This window comes from Mycteria americana, chromosome 2 (assembly GCF_035582795.1).
Source record: "Mycteria americana isolate JAX WOST 10 ecotype Jacksonville Zoo and Gardens chromosome 2, USCA_MyAme_1.0, whole genome shotgun sequence".
Lineage (NCBI taxonomy): Eukaryota > Metazoa > Chordata > Aves > Ciconiiformes > Ciconiidae > Mycteria > Mycteria americana.
Genome location: NC_134366.1, coordinates 50,803,502 through 50,830,665, shown reverse-complemented (window position 1 = coordinate 50,830,665; position 27,164 = coordinate 50,803,502). Strand labels below are relative to the sequence as shown.

General features: G+C 33.3%; 1 protein-coding gene across 9 annotated transcripts in view; it reads left to right on the top strand.

Annotated features, from left to right (window-relative positions):
• The window catches only part of ULK4 (unc-51 like kinase 4), a 262,151-nt gene that overhangs the window by 11,554 nt on the left and 223,433 nt on the right, over nucleotides 1-27,164 (top strand). For 7 of the 9 annotated variants that reach the window (XR_012774263.1, XM_075493361.1, XM_075493366.1 and 4 more), the window contains exons 5-18: nucleotides 1,724-1,863; nucleotides 3,240-3,402; nucleotides 6,146-6,247; nucleotides 7,100-7,183; nucleotides 8,131-8,206; nucleotides 8,830-8,925; nucleotides 10,727-10,851; nucleotides 10,982-11,054; nucleotides 13,508-13,607; nucleotides 14,109-14,213; nucleotides 16,254-16,314; nucleotides 18,306-18,487; nucleotides 19,924-19,970; nucleotides 20,790-20,868. Coding sequence is in view for 8 of the 9 variants with exons in the window: in XM_075493361.1 (XP_075349476.1) it covers nucleotides 1,724-1,863; nucleotides 3,240-3,402; nucleotides 6,146-6,247; nucleotides 7,100-7,183; nucleotides 8,131-8,206; nucleotides 8,830-8,925; nucleotides 10,727-10,851; nucleotides 10,982-11,054; nucleotides 13,508-13,607; nucleotides 14,109-14,213; nucleotides 16,254-16,314; nucleotides 18,306-18,487; nucleotides 19,924-19,970; nucleotides 20,790-20,868 (1,433 nt within the window). In the remaining variant the exon portion in view is untranslated. The remainder of the gene's footprint in view (nucleotides 1-1,723; nucleotides 1,864-3,239; nucleotides 3,403-6,145; nucleotides 6,248-7,099; nucleotides 7,184-8,130; nucleotides 8,207-8,829; nucleotides 8,926-10,726; nucleotides 10,852-10,981; nucleotides 11,055-13,507; nucleotides 13,608-14,108; nucleotides 14,214-16,253; nucleotides 16,315-18,305; nucleotides 18,488-19,923; nucleotides 19,971-20,789; nucleotides 20,869-27,164) is intronic. The other 2 variants (XM_075493362.1, XM_075493365.1) reach the window with 1 other exon arrangement.

Here is a 27,164-nt window from a genome sequence, read left to right as displayed (position 1 = left end):
TAAAACCCAGTAATTAAACATGATGGAAAATTCTTTACTATAGCTATGTAATATGGGCTTGGTTTTAAAGGAACGACTGATTTGCTAAACAGCATAAAAAAGGCTTAGAAAGAAAACAATTTTAAGATTCAGCAGCATTGAATAATTTGAGGAATACTGTGGTGGCAGACCTCTTAGTCTTATTATTGTGTGAAAGAAATTACAGAGCAAACAGAAAAAAGCTCAAGAAAATATATTATGTGATTTGGAATAAAAGTATAGTATCCTTAGATTAGTATCCTAATCTAGTATCCTTTTCCATGAAAAGCTCTCCTAATCCCTGTGTTCATTCAGGGACTTAAATTTGTGGCTTTTTCTTTTTTAATCTGCATGATTTGGCTAAGATATAAATAACAGATAACCCAGGAAACCCATAGATAACTCACGAAATACAAACTGTAGTCTCAGGGGAACAGGTTTAGTGCAGGAGTAGTAAAGGACCAAATGAGGTTGAGGAAAGGGATTTTGGGAGAGATGGGAATGTGGCGTTTAGGATAGGAGACTGGGACAGGAAGGAGGAGAAAAGACTGTTTGAGCAATGAGCTTGTGGGAAATGAGATTAGGAGAAGTCCAAGTCCTATCAACAGTTAGGACAGGAATGGCTCAAATGGGATGAGTCTGATGATGTACCTGAGAATCAGTGGGATGTGAGGAAGTAGGTGATAGGGGGAGAGATTTTTGCAAGGACAGAGAAAAGGTAACAATTAGTGGGAGAAAACATAGAGAGTGAATGTGAAGCTCAGGGAAGGACACAGGTGATAGAGGATATATGTGAGGGATAATTAGAAGACTTTGTAGGTGTAATCTGATCAGAAACAGAGGAAGGGTTGGTTGGAATTTAGTGGAGAAGGAGAGTGGTGATTTTGGAAGGACAGAGAAGGATCTTATGTTAGGATGAGAAGTCCAGAGAGATATGAGTAGTACTTGCTGGGCCAGGAGGCTGGGAATTGTGTGGAAAACTTGGAAAGTGAAAATTTAGCCCTCGGTATTTTTGTTTTGTTGTTTTTAAATTCTTTTTTCTTTAAAAACAAACAAACAAACAAAAAGAGATAGAGAAGAAAGGATGAAAATGAAAGAACTGGGGCACATGAGTCAAGAAAAGGACTGTACAGAAATACTCTATGTGAAGAACAAACAAAATAATTTATCTGTTGTATGTTGTCGACTTTGGGACCCCAGAATGTAACCCAGTTTTACTATTGCTGTTGTCTGTGAATTCAGTGGAAAATTGCATGTCGTTAGCTTTAGCACTTGTTCACAGAAGTTGATAGCCTGCTCTTGGTATTGTTTATTCTTTTAACTCATGCAGCAGGGATCTGGTTAAGGAATTTGAATAAACCCATTGGATACTATTACATTGTGATGTGACACAGTTTCTGGGTTTCTTTTTTCCCTTCTGTTTCCTTTGTAAAATAAATCAATATTAAAGTAATTTTGAGGTCATGCACTCAATTTAATTCTAGTCCAAATTCAGATTTTTGTCACGGTATTGGAAATAGATTTTTTTTTTCTGTACATCTTGGATTTTGTAACTATTAGATAATCTCAAGAAATATTTTTAATATCTGCTGATAAAGATTTTTTTATTGATATATTTTGAAGAAGCTTATATAATGTCCTTGGGAATTATTTGTATGGCATCGTCTTTATATGCACTTGCTGACTATGTGTAAACATATTTCAGGTGGTTCTCTAGAATCTGTTATTGCTCAAGATGAACATCTACCTGAAGATGTAGTGAGAGAATTTGGTGTTGATTTGGTTACTGGTTTATACCATATTCATAAGCTTGGAATTATCTTTTGTGAACTGACGCCTGGAAAGGTAAGAAGGAGTATTATTTATAGGGGACACTGCATGTGCCTTTGTATGCCATCAGTGTTTAATTCATAACTTCTGTTTTACTGTTTGGAAGAGGCTTACCTCAGGTTGGAGGCTGGTTGAGCTTTAGAATATATGTGAAGACAATGAGACACAAGTCTATAGCTTGAATATTTTATGATCTAATTGATTTATTTCCCTGTTGTATATTTGATACAATGTGATATTCTTTTTGATTTGGTGTACTGCTTTGAATTAATGAAGGATTTTAGTTCTCTGTCCTCAGACATATAACTTTGTTGTTATACATATCCTGTCATGCTGCAGAATATTTTGAAGCCATAGAAAATGCTAACAAGGGAGTAAAGTTAACTAAACTTTCTTTGTGGTTTAGTTGTTTAGGTTGAACAACCTTCTCTGTTGTTTCCAAATGCCATTTAAATTATCGTCTTACTCTTGCATAAAAGTACAAATCTTTCTGTAGTTTCTGATTTTGTGTATGTGTTTGGAATTTATGTATAGTTTTGTCAAAGTCCATGTTAGTTTTTAATTTATGTAGTAACCAGAATATAACTATAACCAAAAATTCTTGCTTAGCAGTAAATGTTTTGGACCTTGATCTGTAAGTGATCAAGTTGCCCTTCTCTGACTTTTCTGTAAAATCTGGCACAATTATACTCAGTTTCTGTCATTTGTGGGTCCAAAAGCACTAAAAAATAAAGCATAATGGAGATGCCTCTCTCTTTTTCCAAAGAAGAATGTTGCTGTAAAGTACTCCTTTGAACACAAAATACAGAGCGCTGAAGTAAGATGGCCATCCCCCCCCCCCCCCCCCCCCCCCCCCCGACTGAATGGGCTATTTCTCCAAACAATGTTTTTGGGATTATGAAGCTTTTAATTACAAGAACAAGCAGTGACTGCATAGAGAAAACTCTCATCATCATTGGACAAAATCTTTGGAATTTTCTGCTAAATAAACTTAGAAAGATTAACTTTTTTCCTTCAAATGAAATGATGTTTCTTTTTACTGTGCTTTTATTTTCCTATCCCGTTTTACTCTACTTTTACTTTCTTTTCTATAGTAACATCATTGTTCATTTAGATTTAGTAATGAGTAAACAAAAGTGCACATTAAACCTCTTAAGGGTTCTGTTGTGAGATTCTGTAATTTTTTGGTTATAAGAAGAAAGACAGTATTGGTGTTGACTTAAAAACTTTACAGTGTTTTCAGTTATAGTGATCATCTCTATGTACTCAAATGGTTTGAGGTTGTGATTTTTTTTTTTTTATAAATTATTTTATACTTTGTGTTGGAAATTTCAGCAGTCATCAGTTTAAGTACATGATACTTGTATGTTGGATTATGTTTATTCTTCTAGATTCTGCTGGAAGGGCCTGGCACTTTGAAATTCAGTAATTTTTGCTTGGCTAAAGTGGATGGTGAAAACTTGGAAGAATTTTTTGCTTTAGTTGGATCTGAAGAACGTGAAGGAGATGTCAGTGAAAGCACTCCACAAAGATACCTGAAAAATAGATTTCGAGGTATGATATTTTTACTAGCCAAAATTAACTTTTACCGAAGGGACAGAATGAAAGTTGGAAAAAGCCTTTGTTTGAAGTAATTTGGAGAGAAGACCTTGAAATAAAATAGTTGTTTATCATTCTGTTGGGGCTGACTAAATTTCTAGAGAAACTGAATAATTCTGTTGTGTTATCATTTGTAAAGATTAATGTGTTTGCCTGTGTCTTTGCAACGCAAATCATGATCTGTACATTTTCTGTAAGCAGGTTTAACATACCCTGCATATGGGGAATTTTTTTTAAGTAAGCTCAAACCCAAAATTTAGCTTTTAAGGAAGATTGTTCAGAGAGATCATAACTTACAGAGGGAACAGCACCTGTAAGTGAGTAGAAAGAAAAGAAACTGTATTTACAAATATATGGTAATTCTAAGTTTCACAAAGCCAGTTTAACTAAGAGCTGGAAAAAACATACTTCTGTCTGTCATAAAATGTATGACACATTAACAATTCCTGACCTTTCCTGCTTTTTGTAAATAGACTTCAGGTTATTTTTTAATTAAAGCTCATATATAGGTGATTATAGACTGTAGTATACTTGTATAACAAACTTCCAACATAACATAACTTGAGGTGGCTTATTTCAAATTTCTTTTTGGAGCTTGATATCAAATCCCTACAGTACAGTTTAATATACAAACTGTCTGTCTATCGTGAGCGTGTCTTCGTTATTTTATAAACTGTTCTTGATTTTATTCCTTTGTAGAAAAAAAAAAATAGAAGCAAAATGTCAAGAATTAAAAAAAAACCAAAGCCCAAAACAAACGAACAAAAACCTCAAATTGAGTATATGAATGAGATCTGAAATGTTTCAAGGTAGCTAATTAATTAAAAATATTAATTCTTGGTTTGGATTTGCTGAGGAGGCTTATTTATTAATTGCTATTCGATGAAAACTATGGTGGGAAGAAAAACCTGTGAAATACCTTTGGTCCTTGATGCATTTCACATATCATCAACTACGTACAAGTAGTAGAATTAGAAGAATGAGAAGATCAGTAAAACTTTGGAAGTTCAGAGTTCAAACTGGAACTGGCTTTCCTAACTGATGAAATTGTATTTCTGGTATTTAGTTGATACAGGACAGTGTATTTTAAAAAAAAAGTTTAAAGGAAGTAGTAAAAAGAATCACTTATTTACAACCTTTTGTGCTCCAGTTATAAAGTAGTAATTGGAGAATGAAGAAATAACTGATATTGGAAGTATGATAAAGAAAATAAGTGATTTAAAATTAATCCTGTTTTGTCTCAGAAAAATTTGAGCTATGGAATTATTTATGGACTTTAAAAAAGTCTATGCTGCAGATGCTCTCTGTAAGGTCTAGGACTAAATTCCGTTAACTACATGTTAAATGTATACACAAAATTCACTAAGTACTACGCGGAACTGCTGCTTCTTTCATTAGAGGCTTTGCACTGCTGTACTTTCATTGTCCTTTTTGATGCACGTGGTCCAAGTGATTTCTAGTCTGAGGTTCAACTGTTTCAGTATGTTTTACTGAAGAATGGTAATTTCTTTTTAAAGTATGAGAAAGTTACTGTGCTCTAGTTTCAACAGGGAGATCCATGCAAACGCAGTAGGCTGCAAATACTATGTTATTTTTCTCATTGAATAAGGAAAATTCAGAAACTTAGTTTTAATCTTCCGAATCTTTTATTAGTCATCATCTCGGAGCATCTCACAGACCTCTACTTCCAAGATAATGGTGTGTCATAGCAGTTACTGTTATCAGGAACAATGGAATTCTTGGCAATGTTTTATGGGAACAAAGAGAGCTTTCTTAATCCTTTGCTGTCTCCTGCTGAAAGTCCATACTGGAAATACTAAGACCAAGACCAGATCTTTATTCAGGAAGAAATACAAATCTAATCTCTTTCCTGTTGCCTTTCAGAACAGCTGTTCTGATGTGTATGGTTAATGACCTTTTGTCACTTAAAAAAATAAAACCCAAGAACAAAAGAATCCAAAACAAGCTTTTTAAAGGACTATGGAATTGACATTTTTGCTGAGTTTGTGTAATTTTTTAGAGATTTTAGAGAACCAACTTAGTGTTTAGATGGGAACTGCTGTAGAAATAGGAACTGTATATTTTTTTTTCTATATCAAGGCAAAATGGGTTTGTGAATAAGCTGCTATAATTTGATATATGATGCTTTCATAGTGTTTTAGTGTGAAAATAGCTATAACTAGTATAGATCAGTGATCCAATTGGCTAGCTACCTTGTTTTTGTAAAAGAGTTTTCTAGTTTCATGAAGGTTTATGTCTTGGGATGGCTTTTTTTTTAAAAAAAAAACAACCCAACCAACCAGACAAAAAACCCAAACCCAAACAAACCTGATGCAACATAATTATATCTGTTACTCACATGAGAATTATGTTGGTTTACTGTTCTGCTCAATTTGCTTGGCTCTGGAAGCTGTCAAGATATATCAAAACATACTTTGCATTAGTTACTATGTTAGAAAAGTATAGCACAAGCCAACTTTGTTAATAAAAATGAAATAAACAACACAATAGCATATATAATCCTACATAATTCAGTAAAAGTATAGGAGAGAAGTTCCTTGGAAACTACTTACAGTTTTCTTATACTAAGTGAATGTAATCCCTAACTCACTGAAGTGTGGAGACAAAGTTTGAAGTGTTGAACAGGATAAATGCTGAATGAATAATCGCAGTGCATTGTACATACTGTATTTTGTAGGCTCTCCGTTATACACAGCTCCAGAAGCAATAAAGGGAGATGACTTCTCCAAAGCCAGTGATCTGTGGTCCTTGGGATGTTTACTTTATGAAATGTTCTCAGGTTGTAAGTTTGCGTATCTATTTAGTATCTGTGATAATGGAAACATAGGTCGTGGTCCCAGAGTAAATTCTTGTTAACTTTCTAGTGAAGTTAAGACATAGAAAAACTTAAGACAGGTTTTAAGGATTTCTTGAAGAATATACTAAGTGTACTTTAAAAAAAAATGGGGGAGTTTATCAAATAATCAAGTGAAGTCATACTATTAAGTTGTCCTTTTGACTGTAGTCTAAATATTATGATACTAACCAACCTATATTGCTTAAATACTATGAGTTAAAATTATAGCAGTCCTCAAATTCTGACAGTGTAATGTTTTTAATCTCCTCAGTATTAAACTCTGGGTGCATTAGTTTGACCTTTGAAAGAGAAAACTGTTTCACTAGTATAAAAATAGTCATTGGGTTTCCTGCAGATAAAGTACCTGTTAGCATTGGTAGCAGCTGGAAAAAAATTTCATCACAAAAGAGAATTACAGTGCAACCTTCTGAAGTTTTAAACAATATGCTAATCTGTTGAATCAACATAGTTACACAGATATTGAGATTTCTGCCTAGACCTTCTCCTGTTGTCTCATTGCTGATTAATACAAGGCTATCATGGTGACCTCCATCAAGCCATCTTTGGTGCCTGTTCTGTCCTTGGTCTCTTTTGCTGTTCATGGTAGAAGAATTTAATCCAAGGTTTTTGTATTTAAATTTACAAGAAAACTTGATAAATAGAATTCACGCTGAGGGTGTTTATTTCTTTGGATATTTCCTTAGGAAAATGAGCTCATTGTATATCATTGCACCTGACAGCCATTTCAAAGTTTGCTTAATCTGTGAAATATACTTCTGTTTGGTTTGTTTGTAGGAAGACCACCATTCTTCTCAGACAGCTTTTCTGAATTAATTGAAAAGATTTTATATGAAGATCCATTGCCACCTAGACCAGAGGGTAACATTCTGTTATTGTTCAGTGAATCAAATCAGAGGAATACTTACAGAGTTAAAGTTTTGTTTTGTGGTATTTCTACTGAGGCTGACTGCAGGAATTGGTTAGCTGTCCGCAGTGAACGCTAGCATTGCCTTCTTTTGATAAGAACTTTTTCCCTGTTAATGATGAATGCTTATTTACCTTTTGACAGACAGGCATATCATTTAGTGTTAAGAATTAAAAGTAAATCTACCTTCTGGGATGGAATTTTTGATCTCAGTCATTCTGAGCATCAGTGGTATTCATGGAGACACTTAAATATTAGTGGCTCTTTTCAGTCTATAGTAATGTAGTGAAAATGGTGACCTGTAGAATTAAAACTGTTGTTACTTGTTTCAATTCTAAGAGAGATTTTGTTTTCAAAGTGGATAAAGTGCATTTCATAGTTCTGAGCTCTCAGAAGTAGAGTCTTTCTTAGTTAAGTAAGAATTTTAGAAACCTCTTTTGTATAATATGGTGCAACAATGGTCCTCTTAAAATTATCATGGTTGGGGGAAATTTAATTTCATTTAAGCAGATTTCAACTCCACTTTATTTCTGGCTAATAGTTATATGATAATTGGAGAGTGCTTTTTTTAACGCATAAACAATTTTAATTAGTTTGGAGACCGAACATTGGTAGTTTGTTTGGTTTGTTGGGGTTTTTTGTTTTGGGTTTTTTAGGTGGTGTGGTTTGGTTTGGCTTTTTGTTGTTGTTTTGTTTTGGGTTTTTTTTGGGGGGGGGTTGAGGATCCTTTGAAATACAAAGAGTGTATATTTAGGATTCTTCATATATTCAGATTTTTTCAGATGAAATTACTATTAAATAAAACCTTTTAGCATGATCTGTAGATAATTATTTGATCTACATTCTGTGATTGTTGTTTTTGCTGCCCAGTACTTATCTTCTCAAGTGCTTCTATTTACAGGTTCTGCTTTTTGCAAACCTTCTGCCGAGTTCATTAATTTGCTTGATGGCTTGCTTCAAAAGGATCCTCAGAAAAGGTAAACTGTCTAATCCATGACAGTCGTTTACATCATCTTTTTTCACCTCTGGAACAAATAATTGCTGTGATACTGTATGTATAGTAATTTGTAGAGCACAAAGAATGCAAAAATCATTTAATCCCTCATAAAATAACAAATTGTGCTTTTTCTTATATAAAGATAAACAGAATTAATGTTTTGATTAGGCATATCTTTGTATTTTTGTAGCTGGTGCTAAATAGATAACTTTGTAACAGAAACGATGGGCAGTTTTAAAATGGGGTGGCTTTGCTTTTCCAGAGCAATCGATTTTACGAGGCTTTGATTTATAGCTGATATATGTTATTTAAAAATATAACTAAGATTATCAGTTATACGGTAGGTCAGATAATTTAAATGTTGGGACTGGCTATGCAGTTTCCTTCATTGTTAGTCTCATACCTCTTGTGTTGCATGAATTATCCATTCTGATTTGAGGCAAAAAGTTTGCCCTGGAAGAAAACTTATTTGTTGACCATATAAAAGTGAACCAAAGGATTAATTGCTCTGTAGTGTCACTGAGTTCAAAACCTAGTCTGTTACATCTCTGTGGAGGTGTACTTTGCCACTGCTTTTTCAGTTTGTTTGTTGCTTTTCAAAAGGCTGAATTGGACAGACCTACTGCAGCATCCATTCTGGAAAGGATCCCTTAGCTATTGTGGTGGTGATTCTGCAGACAGCCAGGGCACAAGCTCAAGGTACCTAATGTTCAAGGAATACTTCTTGTGTAGTAAATCTAAGCAAACAAATATTTATATATTTTTATTATGGTTTTCTGTAAATTTTCCTGCTTTTGAATTCTGCTTAGGATTTTAATGTTGTTAACTAATGGATGAATGGAGTTTTACACCATTCAGTGAACAGTTTTGGATGCTTAGGAATTATTCTATCGGTGTATTACACTGTCTGTTTGCTTTTGACAGACTCCTTCTTCCTGGCTATAGAATGTGTTAAAATTTACTTCTGAACTAACTGCTCTCATTTTTATTTATTTGTTTATATAATAGTGATGCACAGTAATTTGGTTTTTTTTGAAAGCTTTTGTAGAATCTTATAAATATGGATCAATTTAATATCTACTGAGATTTTTTTGTTTGTTTTTATGCATTAGGCTTAGAGCATCACAAAGCCTATCAGTACAACATCTTAGATTTGTGGTTCAGCCTTATATCCCTGCAAATGCAGCTGACCCATATTCTTTGCTTATGACATAAAGCATTAATCTAAGGGTTTTTTTCTAAACTTGTAATACTCTGCACTGCTATATATACAGAAAACCCCAAACTGTTTGTGAATAATAGGTTCTATGTATGAAAAAGTTAAGCTTCTTCAAAACTTCTGTTACCTTGCTGGTTTTTGTTTTAATTTTGAATTAGGATATTTCGTGTTGATTTTGATGTTCTTTTGTTCTAAATATTTGAAACATACTTTAAATTCCAATCTTGTGTGAACTTGTGTGAACATAGTTTTCTTTTAGAATGCTGAAAGTTTTTGTGCTCTGTCTATTTTAAAATTCTCTCTTGTGTTAATACCTATTTCTGATACCAGTGCTGCAGTATTTTTGTTATTAACATTTGTTCTAGTTTGAGATACAGCTCTTTGTCTTTTAATTTTATTACTGCTTTCACCACTAAGGCAGATAAGAAATCAAGATTTATACCACAAAGTAAGAATTTATTCAAGGATTTCACAAGACTTAGTCGGCCTCCACCACGGTGCTCACCTTTGAGGAATTCTCAGAGAATCAGAAGAACATTAATCTCCTACAAAATATTGGGCTATTTGAATTTATTCTTGAGGGTTTTCTAATGTCTCTGAAATATCTGCTGGGGTATGCACTAATTGACAAATATGACAAACGTAGGACATGGGCTTGACATACAAAAGAAGCTCAGTACTTTTTCTTTTCCGACTGTGAGGCCCATGTATATATTTTCTTCACAATGTGGGTTTGATTAATATTTGATTTCCTGGAGACCCTTCAGGAAGGTTATATGACCCAGTTCTGTGTGAATAATAGAGGGGTATATTAAAAAAACCCCAAACAACCAAAATCAATAAACTTGCAATTAAGTGTGACATGGAAATCATTAAAAAAAAAATGGTAGTTTTTATTGATCTAAATCTAGGCTACAGTCTTCTTTATTAGAAATGTGTTTGTTGTGACTTTTTCCTGTGAAGATTGAATGGTCTCTAAAGCTTTTAATATTTCTTTATAGCTCTGGTATTATGGCTTAATAATTAATAATTTAGCTTTTCGAGTTTCTTTCCTGCAAGTTCTACTGTGGGAGCTAGAGAATTTTTAATGTTCTCCAAGTCATTTGCTGTAAACTTATTTTTCATCATTGCCATTACTAATATAAAAAGTATACAATAATATGGTGATCTAGAGAATGACAGCTGAATCGTATGCTAATAATTGCAACAAATAATCGATATGATCCCTCTTTTTTTTTTTTTTTTTTTAAATCTGTGTCATTAATATCTTTTATTAAACAGCAGTGAAGACACAGTGTCATCTGTGTCTTGGAGTGCCAAAGAGCCAGTGGATACTCATAAAAATTTAGATAACCTGTCATCCTCAAGAGCAAATAATAAGCTACCAAGCAATTCTTTCAAAATAGGTAATACTACTCATTATGTTACTTTGAATTATTTTGTGTCCTGTGAATTTTGTCAATCTTACTAACATGCATATTCCCTATGTTTTATTTATTTTTAACTTCTAAATGCAAGTTCATGTTCTCTTTTCAGTAGAAACTCAGACTGAATTGCGCCCCAAAATTGCAGTTGGTGGTGAATCAAACGAATCAATCTTTCTTCTCAGGTATGGAAACCTAAAGAACAATTAGACAACCCTTGAAACCCTTTATGTGTTTGGGTCCCCTCCCCCCGCCCTGTCTCTTCAGTAATTTTATTGTTCTGTTTGTAACATTTTGTTAGTCTCTCTCCTTTTGAATTTTCTATTGCCAGTTTAATATTAAGACACCTTTGAAGAGTTGCTACAGCAGTGTGTGCAGTTAAAGCAATGCTTTTATGGCTTTATTACACTGGTTTTTGGAAGCAGGCTTTTGATTTCTTAGCTGTCTGTCTAAACAGAAGAATTTCTTTAGAACTTTCTTTCCTTCTTACTTCATATGTATGAGTATATGCTTTGAATATGCTTACTTTAAATAGACAAGAATAAGCATTCAGTTTATGATCCACTAATAAATTCTGCCTGCAGCTTTTCATCACAATCTATTGGTAACAATCTACTAAGTACTACATAGGTATTAAATAAAAAATAGTGATTGGTTTAACAGTGATTTGTTTTAGTTGAGACCTGATTCTGAAACTTTGTACTAGCTTTCAAGCCAAGAAGATTATCTGGTAAAAGAGATTTTGTTCTTGTCCTCATCAAGCAGAAATATTCCAGTTTAAATACTCTTTCAAGCTTCTTGCATAACCTGAAATAGTGCTATTGTGATGATAGTGTGTCTACTTTTCCAGTTATTTCAGTTGGTTTTAATAAAGTTATTACTTCTCATCTCAGAACTACCATCACATCTAAAACCATGCTATTAGTAATTTAAAATGGCATTTGCTGTTTGATTTAGGAATCTGCTGAGAAAGCTGCAATGGCATTACAGACATTTGGTATAACAACATGTAACCCAAATTATGTCAGGAATAAGAGTAGGAAAAAAATGTATTTTTAAGAACAACATTTTATTTACGATAAGTACATTTATTTTAATACAAAATTTGAAATGTACAGAGGGTTTTTTAAATTTACTCTTTTCTGAAATTCACTTTGCTTGAATGATTTAATTTCTCAAAGCAACATGTGTTACCTGCTAAAGTTTTAAAACATTAAAGTGGAAGGAAGCTGCCGAGCTGGCACTTGGCATCAGAATGTACTTAGCTGCTGAAGTGGTTAATCAGCTTTAGGCAACAGTGGCTTCTTCTACATGTGCAAAGGGAATAGATCTTACTAATTTCAACTAGCTCAATTCAATGGTCTCTTGTCTTGTTTTAAACTGAGAAACCAGCTGAGAACTGGAAAAGTAGGAAAAATTTTTGTGTCTCTCCAACACATATGAAAGCAAATCAGGCTTGGAAAAAATATATTTAGCAAATCTACGTGTTTTGAAGCATGTGGGAACCTAGAATAATTTGTTCAGCCTCCTAGCTAGAAATCATACTTTTTTTGGTTTAGGAAATAAGACTGCTTAAACTTCCAAGCAGATCCTGATACATTTTTTTACCATAGGAATTAGGACATTTTATGTAGTTTTATCTAGCTAGTAGATAATATTTTGGCACCCCTTCATTGTGCCATTGTTTCTGTTGAAAATAGATAAAAGATGCCTCTTTAACAAAATCGGGATAAGAATGAGAACAACTATGGTAGTCATTTGATCATTGATTTTCATGAGTATCTTTAATTTTGTTCGGTGTTTGTGTTTTTAATTTAGTTGCTTTTTTCTCATACATAAAACTGATTTGCAGCTAAATGTGTATATTACTTTCTGCTAATCAAGAAAACACATTCCTTTGAAGTTGTTGATTAAATTAGTTTCCTCGCCTGACAATTTTAATAATTCTAAAGTTGACTTTAAACACTTTGATTTAAATTAGTGTATACTACAAAAAATAAATTCACTAGTAGCTTTATGAAAATTGCAAATTTGCAGTGTTCTGGTCTCTTCTTTTTTCATTTTCTAATTAGCAAATGAGATTTTTTTAAAAAGAAAAACTGAAAAGTAAACCCAATTCACATTCATACATAAGAATCAGGCAGTTTTAAATTCCCATTAAGTAGCCAAGAGTTGGCAGTCAGAAGAGAATAACACAAAATAAATTGCAATATTTTGTCAAGTTAATTGTCTTTGTATGTTGTTTGTTATTAGGAGTTAAAATAAACATGTTTTAGCATCCAGTTTGGAGAACTGCCTGTGGGTGAGAAAATAATCAAATTATATTCATTTAACAACAACAAAAAAACCCCCAAGCCAAACAAACAAAAAAATGCAAACAAACCCAAAAAAACCCCCAAACCACTTGGTCCTTTCCATTTCTAATTGACAAACAAATCCTAACCTTGTCAGGACATATTTAAAGACAGGAAGTTCATGTTTAGTTGGTGGAGCAGGCATAGCATCATTTGTGTTTGTCAACTTTGAAAGTTTACTGTATGGCATGAAAGTTTCAAAAGAACAACAAAAAAAGTAGTTTGCAATGAAACTTAATCTGTACTCTTTGTTGTTTTTTTTATCTTTTTCTTTCTTGTTTAAGTTCTCGTCCCACTCCTAGAACTAGCACTGCAGTAGAAGTAGGTGATGCTACTACTGCCCCAGTCCAAAATTCTCTGCAAAGAGATTCATGCTTGAAAAAGGTGAGTATAAAAATAATATTAAGGGATGGTGGTATCTTTATAGTTAGAATTTCATCTTGGAGTCTGTGGCAAAGTCACCTTTCATCTCCATCCTTCCATAATTGTAACAGGAAAGCAGTTCCTATAGTGTGCAAATTTAAAAAAAAAAAAAAAAATTGCAGAACTTCAGATGTAAGAGTTAAGCAAGATGCTTAGTCTCCCTTTTTTTTTTTTTCCCCCAGTGTATAAAAAGGATAATGCTATATTCTTTCTGCTCAGTCGACTTTTTTAAACTTAGCTTGCAAGTTTTTTGACCCGGTATTTTTTCTTCCAACCTGTTTCTTTAGGACCAACTAAAAATTATGCTATCTGCTACTACATAATAAAAAGTGATTTAGAATATGTTGTTTATATGGCCAAACTGTGTGGTATAATGTTGAAATGAAATATTTTGGGACTAAACATAATATTTTTTTTTTGTGGTGCAAAACAGTTTTTAAAAAACCTTTGCTCTTGTTCTAGGCTAAAAATATGTGCTCAAGTCAGCAGGATATGGAGTCAACATTGAAAGAGCTCGTTTACACTGAATCTGATCTTATCATAACACCAATCATTGACAATCCAAAGGTACAGCAAAATAAAATATAAGATTCAGGAACTTGTGGGTGAGGCTATTTTTGCAGATAAATCTTTAGTCAGGGTGAAACTCCTTTCCTGTATTTTATAATTCTTATTTTAAAGCAGTTCCACCCAGTCGTCTGGCAAGCTCTAATGCAATTTTTTGGCAGTCTTTTATAATCCTATTGTGTTGCTAATTTGAAGAACTGAGTTATTTTGGGATTGAATACTGATATTAAATAGCATCTTAAAAGAAATAGAAACTACTAAATGCTGTGTTCAGTGCTTTTGTAGATTTGTTTTCTGATAACTTGCTTTGATATCTATTACTTAAATGAACACAAACCTGAGTGTGTTTTGTTATACTCAAAACAAGGCCATCTATGAAGTCTTCTAGATTAGGAGTTATACCTTTACAGAATAACTAAAGTTTAGATGTGATAATGTTTCTAATAAATATTAACTTATTTTCTCTGGAAAAGAAGACCTGAAGTTATAAGAAACGTCCATGCAATTTCTGTCATATGATTCTAACATAATAACAGTTTGTGATGAGTCTCTTGAGCAGAGACTGACACTTGTTTGACAGTAAAGGGAAGACCAAAAAATCAGAGCTCTGCACTGCAATGACAATGTAATGTGCATGCATGGGCACATGTGTAGTATTGGTAGAAGGAGTGATAGGCAAGAGCCCCTTTAGTCTTCCTTTTATTTCTGTGCAAAAAAATGAAGTCATTTTAGCAACTTTACTCAGCAAGTGGCAGATGCAGGGAATGCAACATTTTTCATTAGAAGTGAGCATCTAGCTCATTAAGAATGTCTTACAGCTTTTAGTGCTGTATTGCTTTAGTATAACAATTTTTTGTTTGTTTTAATGGAATTCCTAACACTCTCAAAAATTAAAAATCGTATACAGCTAGATAAAGTAACTACCCAACAATACTGTTTGGGGTGGGGGACATTGTTGCCAGAGGAGAATTTCAAAGGTAATGATTCATTTGAATGCCACCCCTGTAAATTCTCAGTTCTGGCTCAGGACCCTGACACAAAGCCTTAGTCCTTCACTGCTTCTCTTCTTACAACAAGTATAAGAGATAAGATTAGGTGGAAGTGTACATACTAATGTGCACGTGGAGACTAATCTCCTTACCATGCAATGTCAGACACTGAATTAATGCAAAATAGCCCACTAAATTGCAGGGACATGTAATCAGAGTCATTGCATACTTGGCTATCTTCAGACTAAAGGATGATACTGACACCTGGTAAAGCTGAAGAGCTTGCAATTTAATCTCCTAGAAAGGGATTTACTAGATGCTGGCAGAATTTTAAAAGCTGATATGTCAGCTTATATTGTAAAATTTCCCTGTGTGCTGCAGATCTGTGGAATTGAAGACTTTTTTTAGAAAATAACTCTCTAGTTACACCTAGGCTTCATCTGTCAAAGTCTAAATTCCAGTATACAGTTATCTTTTTTGTATGCTTTAGTTACTGAAAATCATACTCATCAAATGTTCAGTCACTGAGCAGTCATCCAATTTCATGATGTACGAGAAAACGATGTGTTGTGTGGAAAAAAACCCCATACCTTATGAATGATTAGTTGGTGATAATATTACCTTTTACATTCTAGAATGATCTAGTGTGTATATATATGTATTTACTGTATGGCAATGAATTGCTAAAACATTTCATGACCTCTCAGCTGCATAGTTCCTTTCTGTAGCTTTTGAAACCCAAATGCAAGTATTTTTCTGCATACAAACAAGATAAAAATGTAAACTGAAAAAATCCTATCATTTTGTATTCCCATTAAAAAAAAATGGAAATACTAACAATTTAATTATATTAAAAACATAGAGTTAAATCTCGAATATCTGCTTGGAAGAAATACATACCAGAAAACAATGGAAAATGCCTCATTAATGAGCAGTGGTTTGTACACCCATCCTGTACAATTTTTGCATCTTTGTGTTTTCATGTTCAACTACTTAGAGATTTCCAGAAATGTATAAAAACTAGTTGTAATGTGTTTGTTTATTTTTCCAGATAATGAAGCAAGTGCCAGTTAGATTTGACTTGAAAACTTTGCATATACCAACATATTCAGGTATGGATCTGCTGAAGTTGTTGAAACTTAAGTTCTGCATATGATGGTGCAATTTGCTATCACAAGACCTGTACCCTCCCTTTGTAGATTATGAGCTGTCACAGTTGGAGAACTCATAACTTTTCTGAAACTGAAGTTGCATATGTCATGTTTTTAGCTAGACCAATTTTGAGTAGACTTTTCAAGTGCTAACAGTTATATGCCCTTCCTTTCTCTTCTGCCTTCGTCAGTTAGAAGCCTATGCTCAAAAGCTTTTAAAATAAGACAGTCAACATTGTTTTAGTGTGAGAAAAACAGCATATTTTTTGCCTGTGTTATTTTTTGTAAACAACTGAGATATAACTGAAATATTCAGCCAGATATAACTGAAATATTCAACCAAATAGATTAAAATTTGACAAAGGTAGAGAAGCAAATGAAAAGAGGATCTTAAAATGTGCAGTGTTGATCAGCCGTAATACTAGGCAGTATTGCCAGTCCCACATTTAATCATGAAATGTTATGGGAATCATGTCCCAAAAGGTAGCATGGAGTTGTTTGGGATTTGGTTTGTTGTTGTTGTTTTTAATGTCTAGAAAGGCTGCTGTTATTTCTGAAAACAAAAGGTTGCTCATTGTCATAAGCGTAATGTTTCTTCCCCTGGAAAATTTCCTCTAGTCTATTTAAGGAAGTATTAGTACACTTTACTGTGCTTGAAGAGGGATGTCGGCCAGATATGTAGTCCTTCTAGAATTCTCATAGCACCTCTTTCTAGACAGAAAAGTTCCTTTTTTCTTTCTGTAAAGCATGTTTTTTAGAGAGTTAATTCGTTGAAGAAATTTTATAGTTGGAAAGGAACACGATGTCCCACAGTCTCCCAATCAAGGTTGTAGTAGCAGAAAATATTTTTAATTTGTCTGACATCCTAGGCAAAAATGATCAGATTTAAGTGCCTAAGGGGATGGTAACTTATTTCATATTGCATTTAAGTAGCTAAATTATCACACTGATGTTCTGATATGTTTAACTATTGTTGCCTGTATTTATTTAATATGGGACAGTGTTTTTTGTGGTTGTAGCACTTCCAGGGTTGTAGCGCTTTTCTGGACAACTTTCTGATTGTTTTTGAAGATACTGAATTTGATGCTGCTTGTCAATAATGATTAAAGACAGTATGGAAAAATTAAGATAAATACCTGAAATCCAAACCTCTTTTCACCTTTACTCATGTAAATTATAATTGCCTTCATTAGTAGGTGTTGTTACTAAAGTGTAAAATCGGACTAAAAGACAGAAGACATGCTCTTAAATACTGCGTACTGGAGCATATCAGGATGGAAGATAAGTTATTAATAAATAACTAACCAAAACTGAGGGAGTGTATGGCTTCTAGAGTGAAGTTATCCATTGAGACTGATAAGGAAGTCTTTGAAAATTCTGTGTTTATGTACTGTGGTCAGTGAATTGAACCACAGGATTTATGTTAATCGTCCTAGTAACTTGACTTCTTTGTATTCCTCCTGAAGTCATCTATGTTCTGATACTACTAAGGCTTAACTAGATGGATATCTACATATATGAATAACTATACATACTTTCAGTTTATTGATTCTGAGGAGATTTCGCTGACTTTGATTAGTTTTTTGCCTCAAATTTACTCTAATGAAACTGCACTTTATTGTTAAGAATTAGTAATGATTAGGAACAACTACTACCTTTCCTAAATATAATGCCAATAAACGTTTACTTAAATGAAGTCCAAGGACTTAGCAGGGTTGCACTTTCAAAAATGTTTTGAGGCTTTTATTGCTACATTTTTACGCTTTGTTTCTCTTCTTACTTCTTTTTTGATTTCTATACTCTTTAGACATGAATTATAACATGTTTGTTTAATATTTTAAGTACTAAAATTTTAATTAGATTCAAACTTTGGAACTTACTTATTCATGTTGATGTTAAAGCAACATCAAAGATCCATTATCTTTAACTACTTGTTTGCTTCTTATGGTTAGCTGAGAAGTTGTCATCTATGAAAGACGTGGACTGGAATGACTTCTTGCAACGAGTATGTTCAATGCTTGATTCCACCGAGAAGAATACAGGAGCAGCACGTTCTAAACTGAACTTACTGTACTACCTGTGTACTGTGGCTGTCCACAAGGAAGTTGCAAACAGGCTAATTAGCTCTCAGCTGGTAAATAATAAAGCTTTTAAGGAATCAACATGGTTTACATACTTGCCATTGTAGCAAAAATCAGCTGCTTTTGTAGTTCAAGAAATCATTGGTATACTGACAAAAATAATATGGCAAATCAAGTACAAAATAATGAAAAAATTACTAACTTCCACATCAGTTTTTTTTAAAAGAGCTGAGGGAAACTATTTTGTTCTTTTACGTTTCAGATACATTTTCATATAGATTTGTTGTATTAGTAAAAAGGTTGGGGTAGAAACTAACCTTGATGGAGAGTGTGAAATAATATATGATGAAATGTTGGTCTTCGTAAATCATTAAGTGACAGAGAAGACTGAAAAAAGTTCATGTTTGAATTGTTTGAATCAGTTTTATTTGGCCATATGCCTGTAAAGAATAGCAAGAAAAACTTTCTAAAGAACATACAGTAAAACTTTCATTAAACACTGCTTCAAAGAGTGAGCATGTGCTCTGAAGAGTCTGTTCTAGTGTATACTTAAATGGTGGTTTCACCTTTCAAGAACCATTTTCTACCAAACAAATTTACTAATATCCTCTATAGTGTTTTAACATATTTCTCCAAGTATTGTATGCGTGGAAGAGTAATAGACTTATTTTTCCCATTATGTAAAAGCATCACAGAGGCTGTCCTGAGATGTGCACTTTTCAGTTTATTTAATAAGAAGTAAACTACCTTGTTCTCCTACATTTATACTAATACAACTAAGTCATATTCTGACACATGTCATCATTGGATATAGTGATGAGGGCAAAATTGCACTGCCAGAAAAATTTAATGAAGAACATTGAGGTTGAAAGCAGTGGTAGGTCATAGAATTCTTGTGAAAACAGGAAACAGAATTGCTGGAAGGTATATTCCATTATCATTGGAGAATTTTTTTGACAGTAATCCAATAACTGAATTGTCAATTAACAGAACATTTTAGAAATGAGTTAGTAACTATGCAGTTTGGTTCTTAAGTGGCTGATTATGTGTGTTAACAGTCCATTCATTATTCTAGTATTTGCCAACTATTTTTGTCCATTCTCACAAAATAAATTTCATTTATTAAGTACTTGTTGGGTAATACTATATGATGATCTCTGTGTTTGTAGATGAAAGTATCAGAGTGTTTTTCCTCTGCATAGTGTTATTCATAAAAAAAAAAAAGTTTTGTTTCTTTTCAACACACTGATATATGTTCAGCAGTTTAGTTTAAGGCAAGAATATAGAAATAAATTGTATTTTTACTCTCAGCTTTTTTTTTTAATCAACGTTTGGACAGTATCTACAGTATTTGTCTATGATAATACTTTTTGCAAATGTTATCCAAATACATTTTTATGAAATTACTGATATTTTGATTTTTTTGTTTATCATTGGGACATAGATCACTGAAAATCACTAATGTTTATTTCTCTTCTTTAACCTATAGTTTCCTATATTGATACAGCAGCTGCGTGCAGCTGCCAACTGGGATATGTAAGTAACAATTATTTTAAATTAATTTTTTAAAATACAGAATTATCACTGAATTTTATTAAAGGTATTCTTTAACAGGGTATTTGAGGAGTGTTTTAGCCTGTCAGACTGCTGTAGCTGACTAGGAGTATGATGGTGTATGTAACATTGAATTTTTTCAGCATTGAATTAATATATTACTATTTCATAGGACCAAAGATTGTAGAAAATCTCTAAAATTTTATCTAGAAGTTGTATAATTTAGTATATCAAATAGTGTTACTTAAAATCACTGAATAAAACAATCCATACCATAATAGTAGTAAAATAACTATAATGGTAGCTTTTAGAATGTCTGTCAGAAATATTTCAATGCGATAGTGCCCTCTGCTGTTTGTTTCATAAATGTTGATTTTATTATTCCAGTTTTTTCTTTAATGAAACATGTAAAACTGATTTGCTGATACATATTTAATTTCTGTTTCGTAAGCTATACTGAAAAGTTTAAAATGATCTATAGGGGTTTTCTGTGTTATAAGAAAACTGAACATGAGCATGAGTGATTAGTAAGACTTTAACAAACTAAAGAATCTTAATTCTTCAGTGCTAAGGGAAATAAATGTCTTTATCCATGAATTTATTGCTAAATTGAGCTGAAGTATTGAAATAATTTGATGATACAAAGAAAATAGCAATAAGAAGAACATATGAGCTGTAAATAGCACTTCAAATATACAGATTGCTAAGGGTAGGAAATAAAATATAAACAAGACATAATTGTTTTTGCGATATTTTTGAAATAGTTTTTCTGCACCTACAAAAAATTTATTTGATATGCAGACGTGCCAAAGTTGCTAGAGTGATTGGTTTACTGGCACTACACACATCTGAACTTGGAGAAAATGTACCTGTTTCTGAGGTAACTTTTTTTTTTTTTTGGGGGGGGGGGGTGTAGTTTTGTTACATGCTTTTACTATTTATGTCACTTTCACAGCTTTTTTTTAAAACCCTGCTTTATTTTTTCCTCATATGTATAAATGGGAATATAATTAATTCAATTAATTAAATGTATAAACTTCTGAGTTTACTCTATGTAGTTATGGTTCTGATCTTTACTAACCTGTGGCAGAACTACCCACCACTGACAAAACTCTAGCCTTTTTCTCTCCTTTTCAGTAAATTAAGTAGTCACTGTCATATTTCTTGTGCGTGTGTGTGTAACAAGAAGAAAGTGTTGACATATTTGGTTATCCTGAATTGTAATTAGTATAAAAATAGTACAAATTATTCTTAGAAATACTTTTTTCCAAAAAGTAATTGAGATGGGACTAGTTTGAGATTCCCCACAGTTCTTGAAGAATGTATGTAATGAAGGGCAAGCCATTTTCTTTGGAGAAGAAAAATTTTTTTAATCCTCTTTTCATTTTGTATGCTCAGTAGTTGACTTAAACAGAAGACTGATTAGAAAATTGATCTTACTGTCCTTTTTTGCATGTGACACATGCACACAAATTGTGTAAAATTGACAATCTTCTATTTAATATCAGTTTAAAGGGTGAATGTGACGTTATTTCTACTTCATGAGGTGAAGTCAGGCTTTGAATGCAATGGGTGTTTGAATGTGAGAAACAAGTGCTAAACACACGTAGCAAATATGCCTCCATACTGTGCAGATCTGGCATGTAGGAACATGTAGTTATTGGTTAATAGCTGACTTTTTTGGCAATGCAGCTAAGGATTTTTTTTGTTGTTCTAGGTCCCTCTGGTTTCTTCTTAAAGAATATTAAGAATGATTATGATTATCTTGCTATGTTGCTTAACACTTCAATTCTGTAGTGAAAGCTGAACTCAAAACATTATTGTTATTACCTAGGGTTTTTTGCTTGTTTTATAAAGTTACAAAGTGGGGAAAGAGTCCTTGTGGTTGTCATTGAAGTGGTCAAAGTCTTTCAATATTGACAGCTGCGTGTCAATTGAATTCCAGGTCACAATTAAAATGCGCTTTTGTATGTGGCAGATTTTTCTGATATTTAACTTTTAAAAGTTCCAGTGAAAATACTCAAAAGTAATTTTTGAGATGTCCATATAACTTTTGGCTTTAGGTGTTTGTTTAGGTGTTTAGCACTAATATATTCAGCGATAGTTAGCTAGCTTCCCAGTTTTCATCGTAGAAAATATGTATCCTAGTCTGCTTTGTGTATGTAAAAGCAATAGATTGAAGTAGTTTTACGTTGAGCTATAATATTATTTTGTTCAAAATGTTTCCAGGTTTTTTGTTTTTTCATATGAACATAAAAGTAATTCACAAATGGAATGTAACATTTTTAGAAATATGCATATACTTCAAAAAAACAAGTTACATCTGAGACCAGTGACATTTAAACTGCAGGACTATAAAGGAGAATTAATTTTCATTATCACTTTCTGGCCCCATTCTTATGTGAATTAAAATTCATTTTTACATACGTTCATGGGGAATATAAGGATTTATTTTTTAAATTAACAGATCTGAGTTATAATACTGTTCAAAAGGCATTTACTGTGCTTGCTGTAATGACATTCATTCCAAGCTTTTTCTCCCAAAGTAATATCTCTGAATTTTAAAAATATTTTGGAATGCTTACACAAAATTAGAATGAGGAAAAAAATTTGAATCCTAATATTTTCATGTCTTCAAATTTATTTTTGCTTATTTAATCTAAAATCAGATAACTGTAGGCAGTACACAAAACTTAATAGTTCATTTATAGGAAAAGTAGGAAGGAGTCATTTAGGAGTTTCTGACCTACAGAGTCGTGTTCCCCTCTCCTCCCCCCTAAAGCAACTAGATGAACCTGTGAGTTTGTTGAACATTCTTATGAACTGTCAGCTATTGTGTGTTGTGTGACGCTTTAAAAAAACCACAAAACAAACCTTTAAACCAGCACTATATACTGTATTAAAATATAATACTGTAACTTATCCTCGTATATGAGCCAGCTGATGCTCCAGCTGAAGTTTCTTGGTGGCTGCTGTGATTTAGGAAATGTCAAAACCAAGCTGTAGCTAGTCAGAACAACATAATCTAAAATGACTTTCTGTGATCCAGGTCTGACAGACTAAAGATATATGAGTGATCTATCTATTGATAGTTGTTTCTCTATTTTGTTTCCTCCTGCATTCCTAGTAACTTCTAATACTGTTTGCTTTTTTGACCCCTGTTAGACAGGGGTGATGTCTCTGTAGAAATTTCCTATAGCCCCAAAATTTTGTTCCCAAGTGTGAAAAGACAGTTCAGAGCTTGTGAAGATGCAATTCTGGAATCATTTTTGCCCCCTATGTGTACCATGCGATGTACATGAAGCTTTGTTTCCAGTTTTTGTCACTCAGTCACAGTCCCTTTGCAGTTCTTTGTTGCCTCATTATGCACTAATCCAGTTATTTGTGATTTCTTTTGTACTTTTAAGGTACCGCAGGACCCAATAGAGACTTGTGCAGGACACCACTCTGGCCCTTACATGTTAAAATCTGACTCTTAATTTCTACTCCCTACTGTCTTTTACCCAGTTCTACCTTTATTTAAGGATAGCTCCTCTATCTTTGAGGTTGAATCTGCACGTTAACCTTTTTGCTGTTGTTGTTTAAACAATTTGTTAAATAGTAGTAACATCAAGTCCTGAAGAAGCAGAAAAACTTTAGGAAAGAAAAGAAGCCTCATCCTCATTTTACAGGCTAAGGTAAACTTTCACATGTATGCCAAAAGCCTTTAATTTGGTTTCTTGAAGAATTAATGGTTTTCCCATTTTTTAAATTATTTTTTTTAAAGTTCTTATTCAGGTTATTGGTGAACAGCAATTTGTTTCGAATGTAACCACCAGAGGTCACTAAAACGCAAAAATAAAATGCGAGTAAACTATATATTTCACAGACTAGACAAAGATGTAACTGTGGAATTGTGTACTGTCTTTATTCTGCTGATGTGTTCTAATGTGTAGGTTATATTAGAAAAAAATCATAATATATGAATACTTATACCCATGAATTCACTTGCAATTGATCTATTTCCAGTTAAATATTTTTTAGAATAATACTGCATTTATTAGAAAAAAATGAGACTGATCTTAGAATACAATGGGGAAATTGAGCTCTTGTATATTTTTCTTCAAATCACGTTCTTATATTGAAGATGAAGACATTTTATGTGTAATTTCTTCTATCTGGCAGTTGCAATAAAAGTTGTTGATAGGTCACTTTTTTTCCTGACTTAATAATGTATTTTTTTTTTTCCATGGGATTGCCCTTTACAAGTCTGAAACATCACTTCCTCTTATTTATTTTTACTTATCATAGGAAAACACCTAAACATTAAAGTTTTATCTTTGTATTTAGGTTTTGAAACTGGTTCTTAAGGAACTAGATTCTATGAAGAAAAGGTTCTTTCTTTCTAGGATTCTTGGAAAGAAAAATCTGCTTATTCTTCATCTTACAGAAAGAAAAAATGTGCCCAGGTTAGGGAGGCTTGTTTCCATGTATGTCTAATTTGTCTTATTTATCAAAATAAGCTATTTTTCTTTCCTCTCTATGAATAGATTGGGCCTTCTGCCATCTAGGACACAGCTACTCTGATGTGAAGTTTCAGACTCAGTCTTTTATTTTAGTAAGAGATGATAGAGCCACTTCACAGAATGCCTCCATGCTGGGGAGCAGTGTCCTTCTCTGTCTGGTAGGAGACCAGCCTCCTTCACCTGTTGAGTTGCTCTCTGCCTGTCCTTGGAGGCAAAAATCTAGTCCTTTTTCTTACTTCTTTTAATTTGCTAATTGGGAATATCAGTCTTACACTATGATCTAAGCAGCTGTGCCTGTTTTCACAGACCTGGGTCCACTGCTCTACTGAGTGTTTAAAGGGCTTGGAGAACCTGCTACAGCCTTCACACTGCAAGTTTCTTTGCAAAGCCTTTGGCTTATGGAATTCCATGGCCAAATTGAAAAACTAAATATCCCATGGAGAATGACAGCGTATTAGAATATCTCTGCAATATTGAGCTTAGGATGCGATTCCTTTGTCAAAGCAAAGGAATATCCTGACTTCTGTTTTCATCCAAATTGAAACTCCATGTAATTTGAGCCTTTTTATATTTCTGATTTTTTGAAGTACAATTTGGTGGTTGTTTTCTACAGTTGCAAAGCAGCTGCATGGTTACAGGTGCAGTTTTATGGCCTGTAAACTCATGTGTAGACTTTAGCTAGTCTGATTGTATCTACTTTGGTGTAGGGCTACAGTTTGTTGTCATTCACATTCTTACAGAATGCCACTTCTAAGTCATGTTCCTGGCTTATCTCTCTAACTCCTGTTTCTAGGTCTATCCACATCTGCCCATATTGTAAGGAGATTAAAATAAAAATTATTTCATCCCAACCTATTTAGTTTTAACACTTTTTATTGTAAAATAATTTTTTGAGTCTGCTCATAAATTATCATAATTTTAGTGTATCTTTGTTTCCTCCAAGGGCACTTTCCTTGTTTTGCCCTGATATGTCTTATGTGGAAAAAAAAAAAAGAAAACCAAACACAAAAACCCCCACTCCAATTGAAAAAAAAAAAAATCTGTAGGCAGGAGATGGAAGCTGTAGCAGAGTGTGTGCGTGAATACTTACAGATGTGCACATACAGAGGTATCTACTGTTTTGTAAAATTATTATTTTAAAACCTTAAAATTATTTTTCTGGCATAATCAGGATTGTCACTTAATACTTTGGTAACAGTGAGAGGAGATTCCATTTAAGTTTTTTGAGTGACTTCTAGTAAACTTTCAACCTCTATAATAAATTTCTCCAATGATTTTCAACAACCTGGTCCACTGCATATAACTTACATACTTGCCAGGAGCACATGGGAGGATAACAAACAAATAAAAGATCAACATTTTTCAGGTTAATTAGCCTCTGCTGGCAGAAACTCATAGTGTGTTTGAGAAAAGTTCTTCCAAGTTAATAAACAGAAAATGTAACTATAATTAAATTAACAACAATGAATCTGTCAAGCATGGCAGTTCTGGATTGTTGGAGAAAATATTAAGACCTTTTATCATAATTGTAGGAAGATTCTTTTTTTCCCCCCCTTCAAAAAATTACTTTTGTCAATCAAACATCAAGCAAGCCCAATTAACTGGAAGTCCAAATCAAGTTGGTAGTAGAAAACAAGGAAATTCTCAGCTAGGGAACTGAAAACTTACATTGCTGATTGCAGGATTAAATCACTTCTTGCAATTTTCTTAGATTAGTTGCCTGACCAAAGCAAAACCTGTACCCTTTTAAAAGACATTTAATTGACACTGTTTTCATAGTCCATTAAATTGACTCTATTTTCTTTGAGAGATGAAATAGTACATTTTTCCATTAAAATGACATCAGTGGTGCTGCCAGTGTGTCTCTTTGCAATTGTCTTCAATTTAGTTAGTTCTTATGATAGTAAAAATGCTGTGGGTTTTTTTCTACAAGTCTTTTATTTTTGCGATAATGAAGAACAATGCCCCTAGCATCCTTTTCTTCAGTGGATAAATATCTACATCTCTGGAAGGTAAAAAACTATCTGGCAGACTTTTGTCTCTGTTTTCAATATTTCATTCAGAATTCTAAGCCTAATTTATATTCCTCTTATATCAGTGTTATAAAATACTGTTGATGTTCTCCTTCAGGTACTTCTATCATAAATACAGTAGTGACCTGGACTATTGTAAGCCTCAGAGAGAAGTTTGTTAAGGGAGAACTAAGGGTAACGTAAGTTAGGGGAAAAGACAGACCCTAAATTCACATCCATGTAAAGACTTTAGGAAATCAATGGGCATCCAGATACTGATTCAGAGTTAAGAGGGAAAACATCTTCCCATCAAATAGTTTGATATTTAATTCCCCCCCCTCCCCCCACTTCTGGGAGTTTTTTGGCAAACACAGAGAGAAGTGAACACGTGTAGAGAGTCAGTAGGTGGCTAGATGTGGTGCTTGCTTGAGTTTTGAGAGACTGGTGTGAACCTCTGATCTGCCAATCTTTCTGCATCCCATATGTATGTCTGAAAGTCACATGCTATTATGCAATGGAGAGAAGAAGTATTTTACTGTATGTACTTACAGCTTTAGAGGAAGAGCATGTATTTTGGGCTTCTCATGTTATATCTGAGTATTCTGAACACTGAGCTTTGGGATATTTGGGTTTTTAATTTCTTTGTTTTGATGAGATTG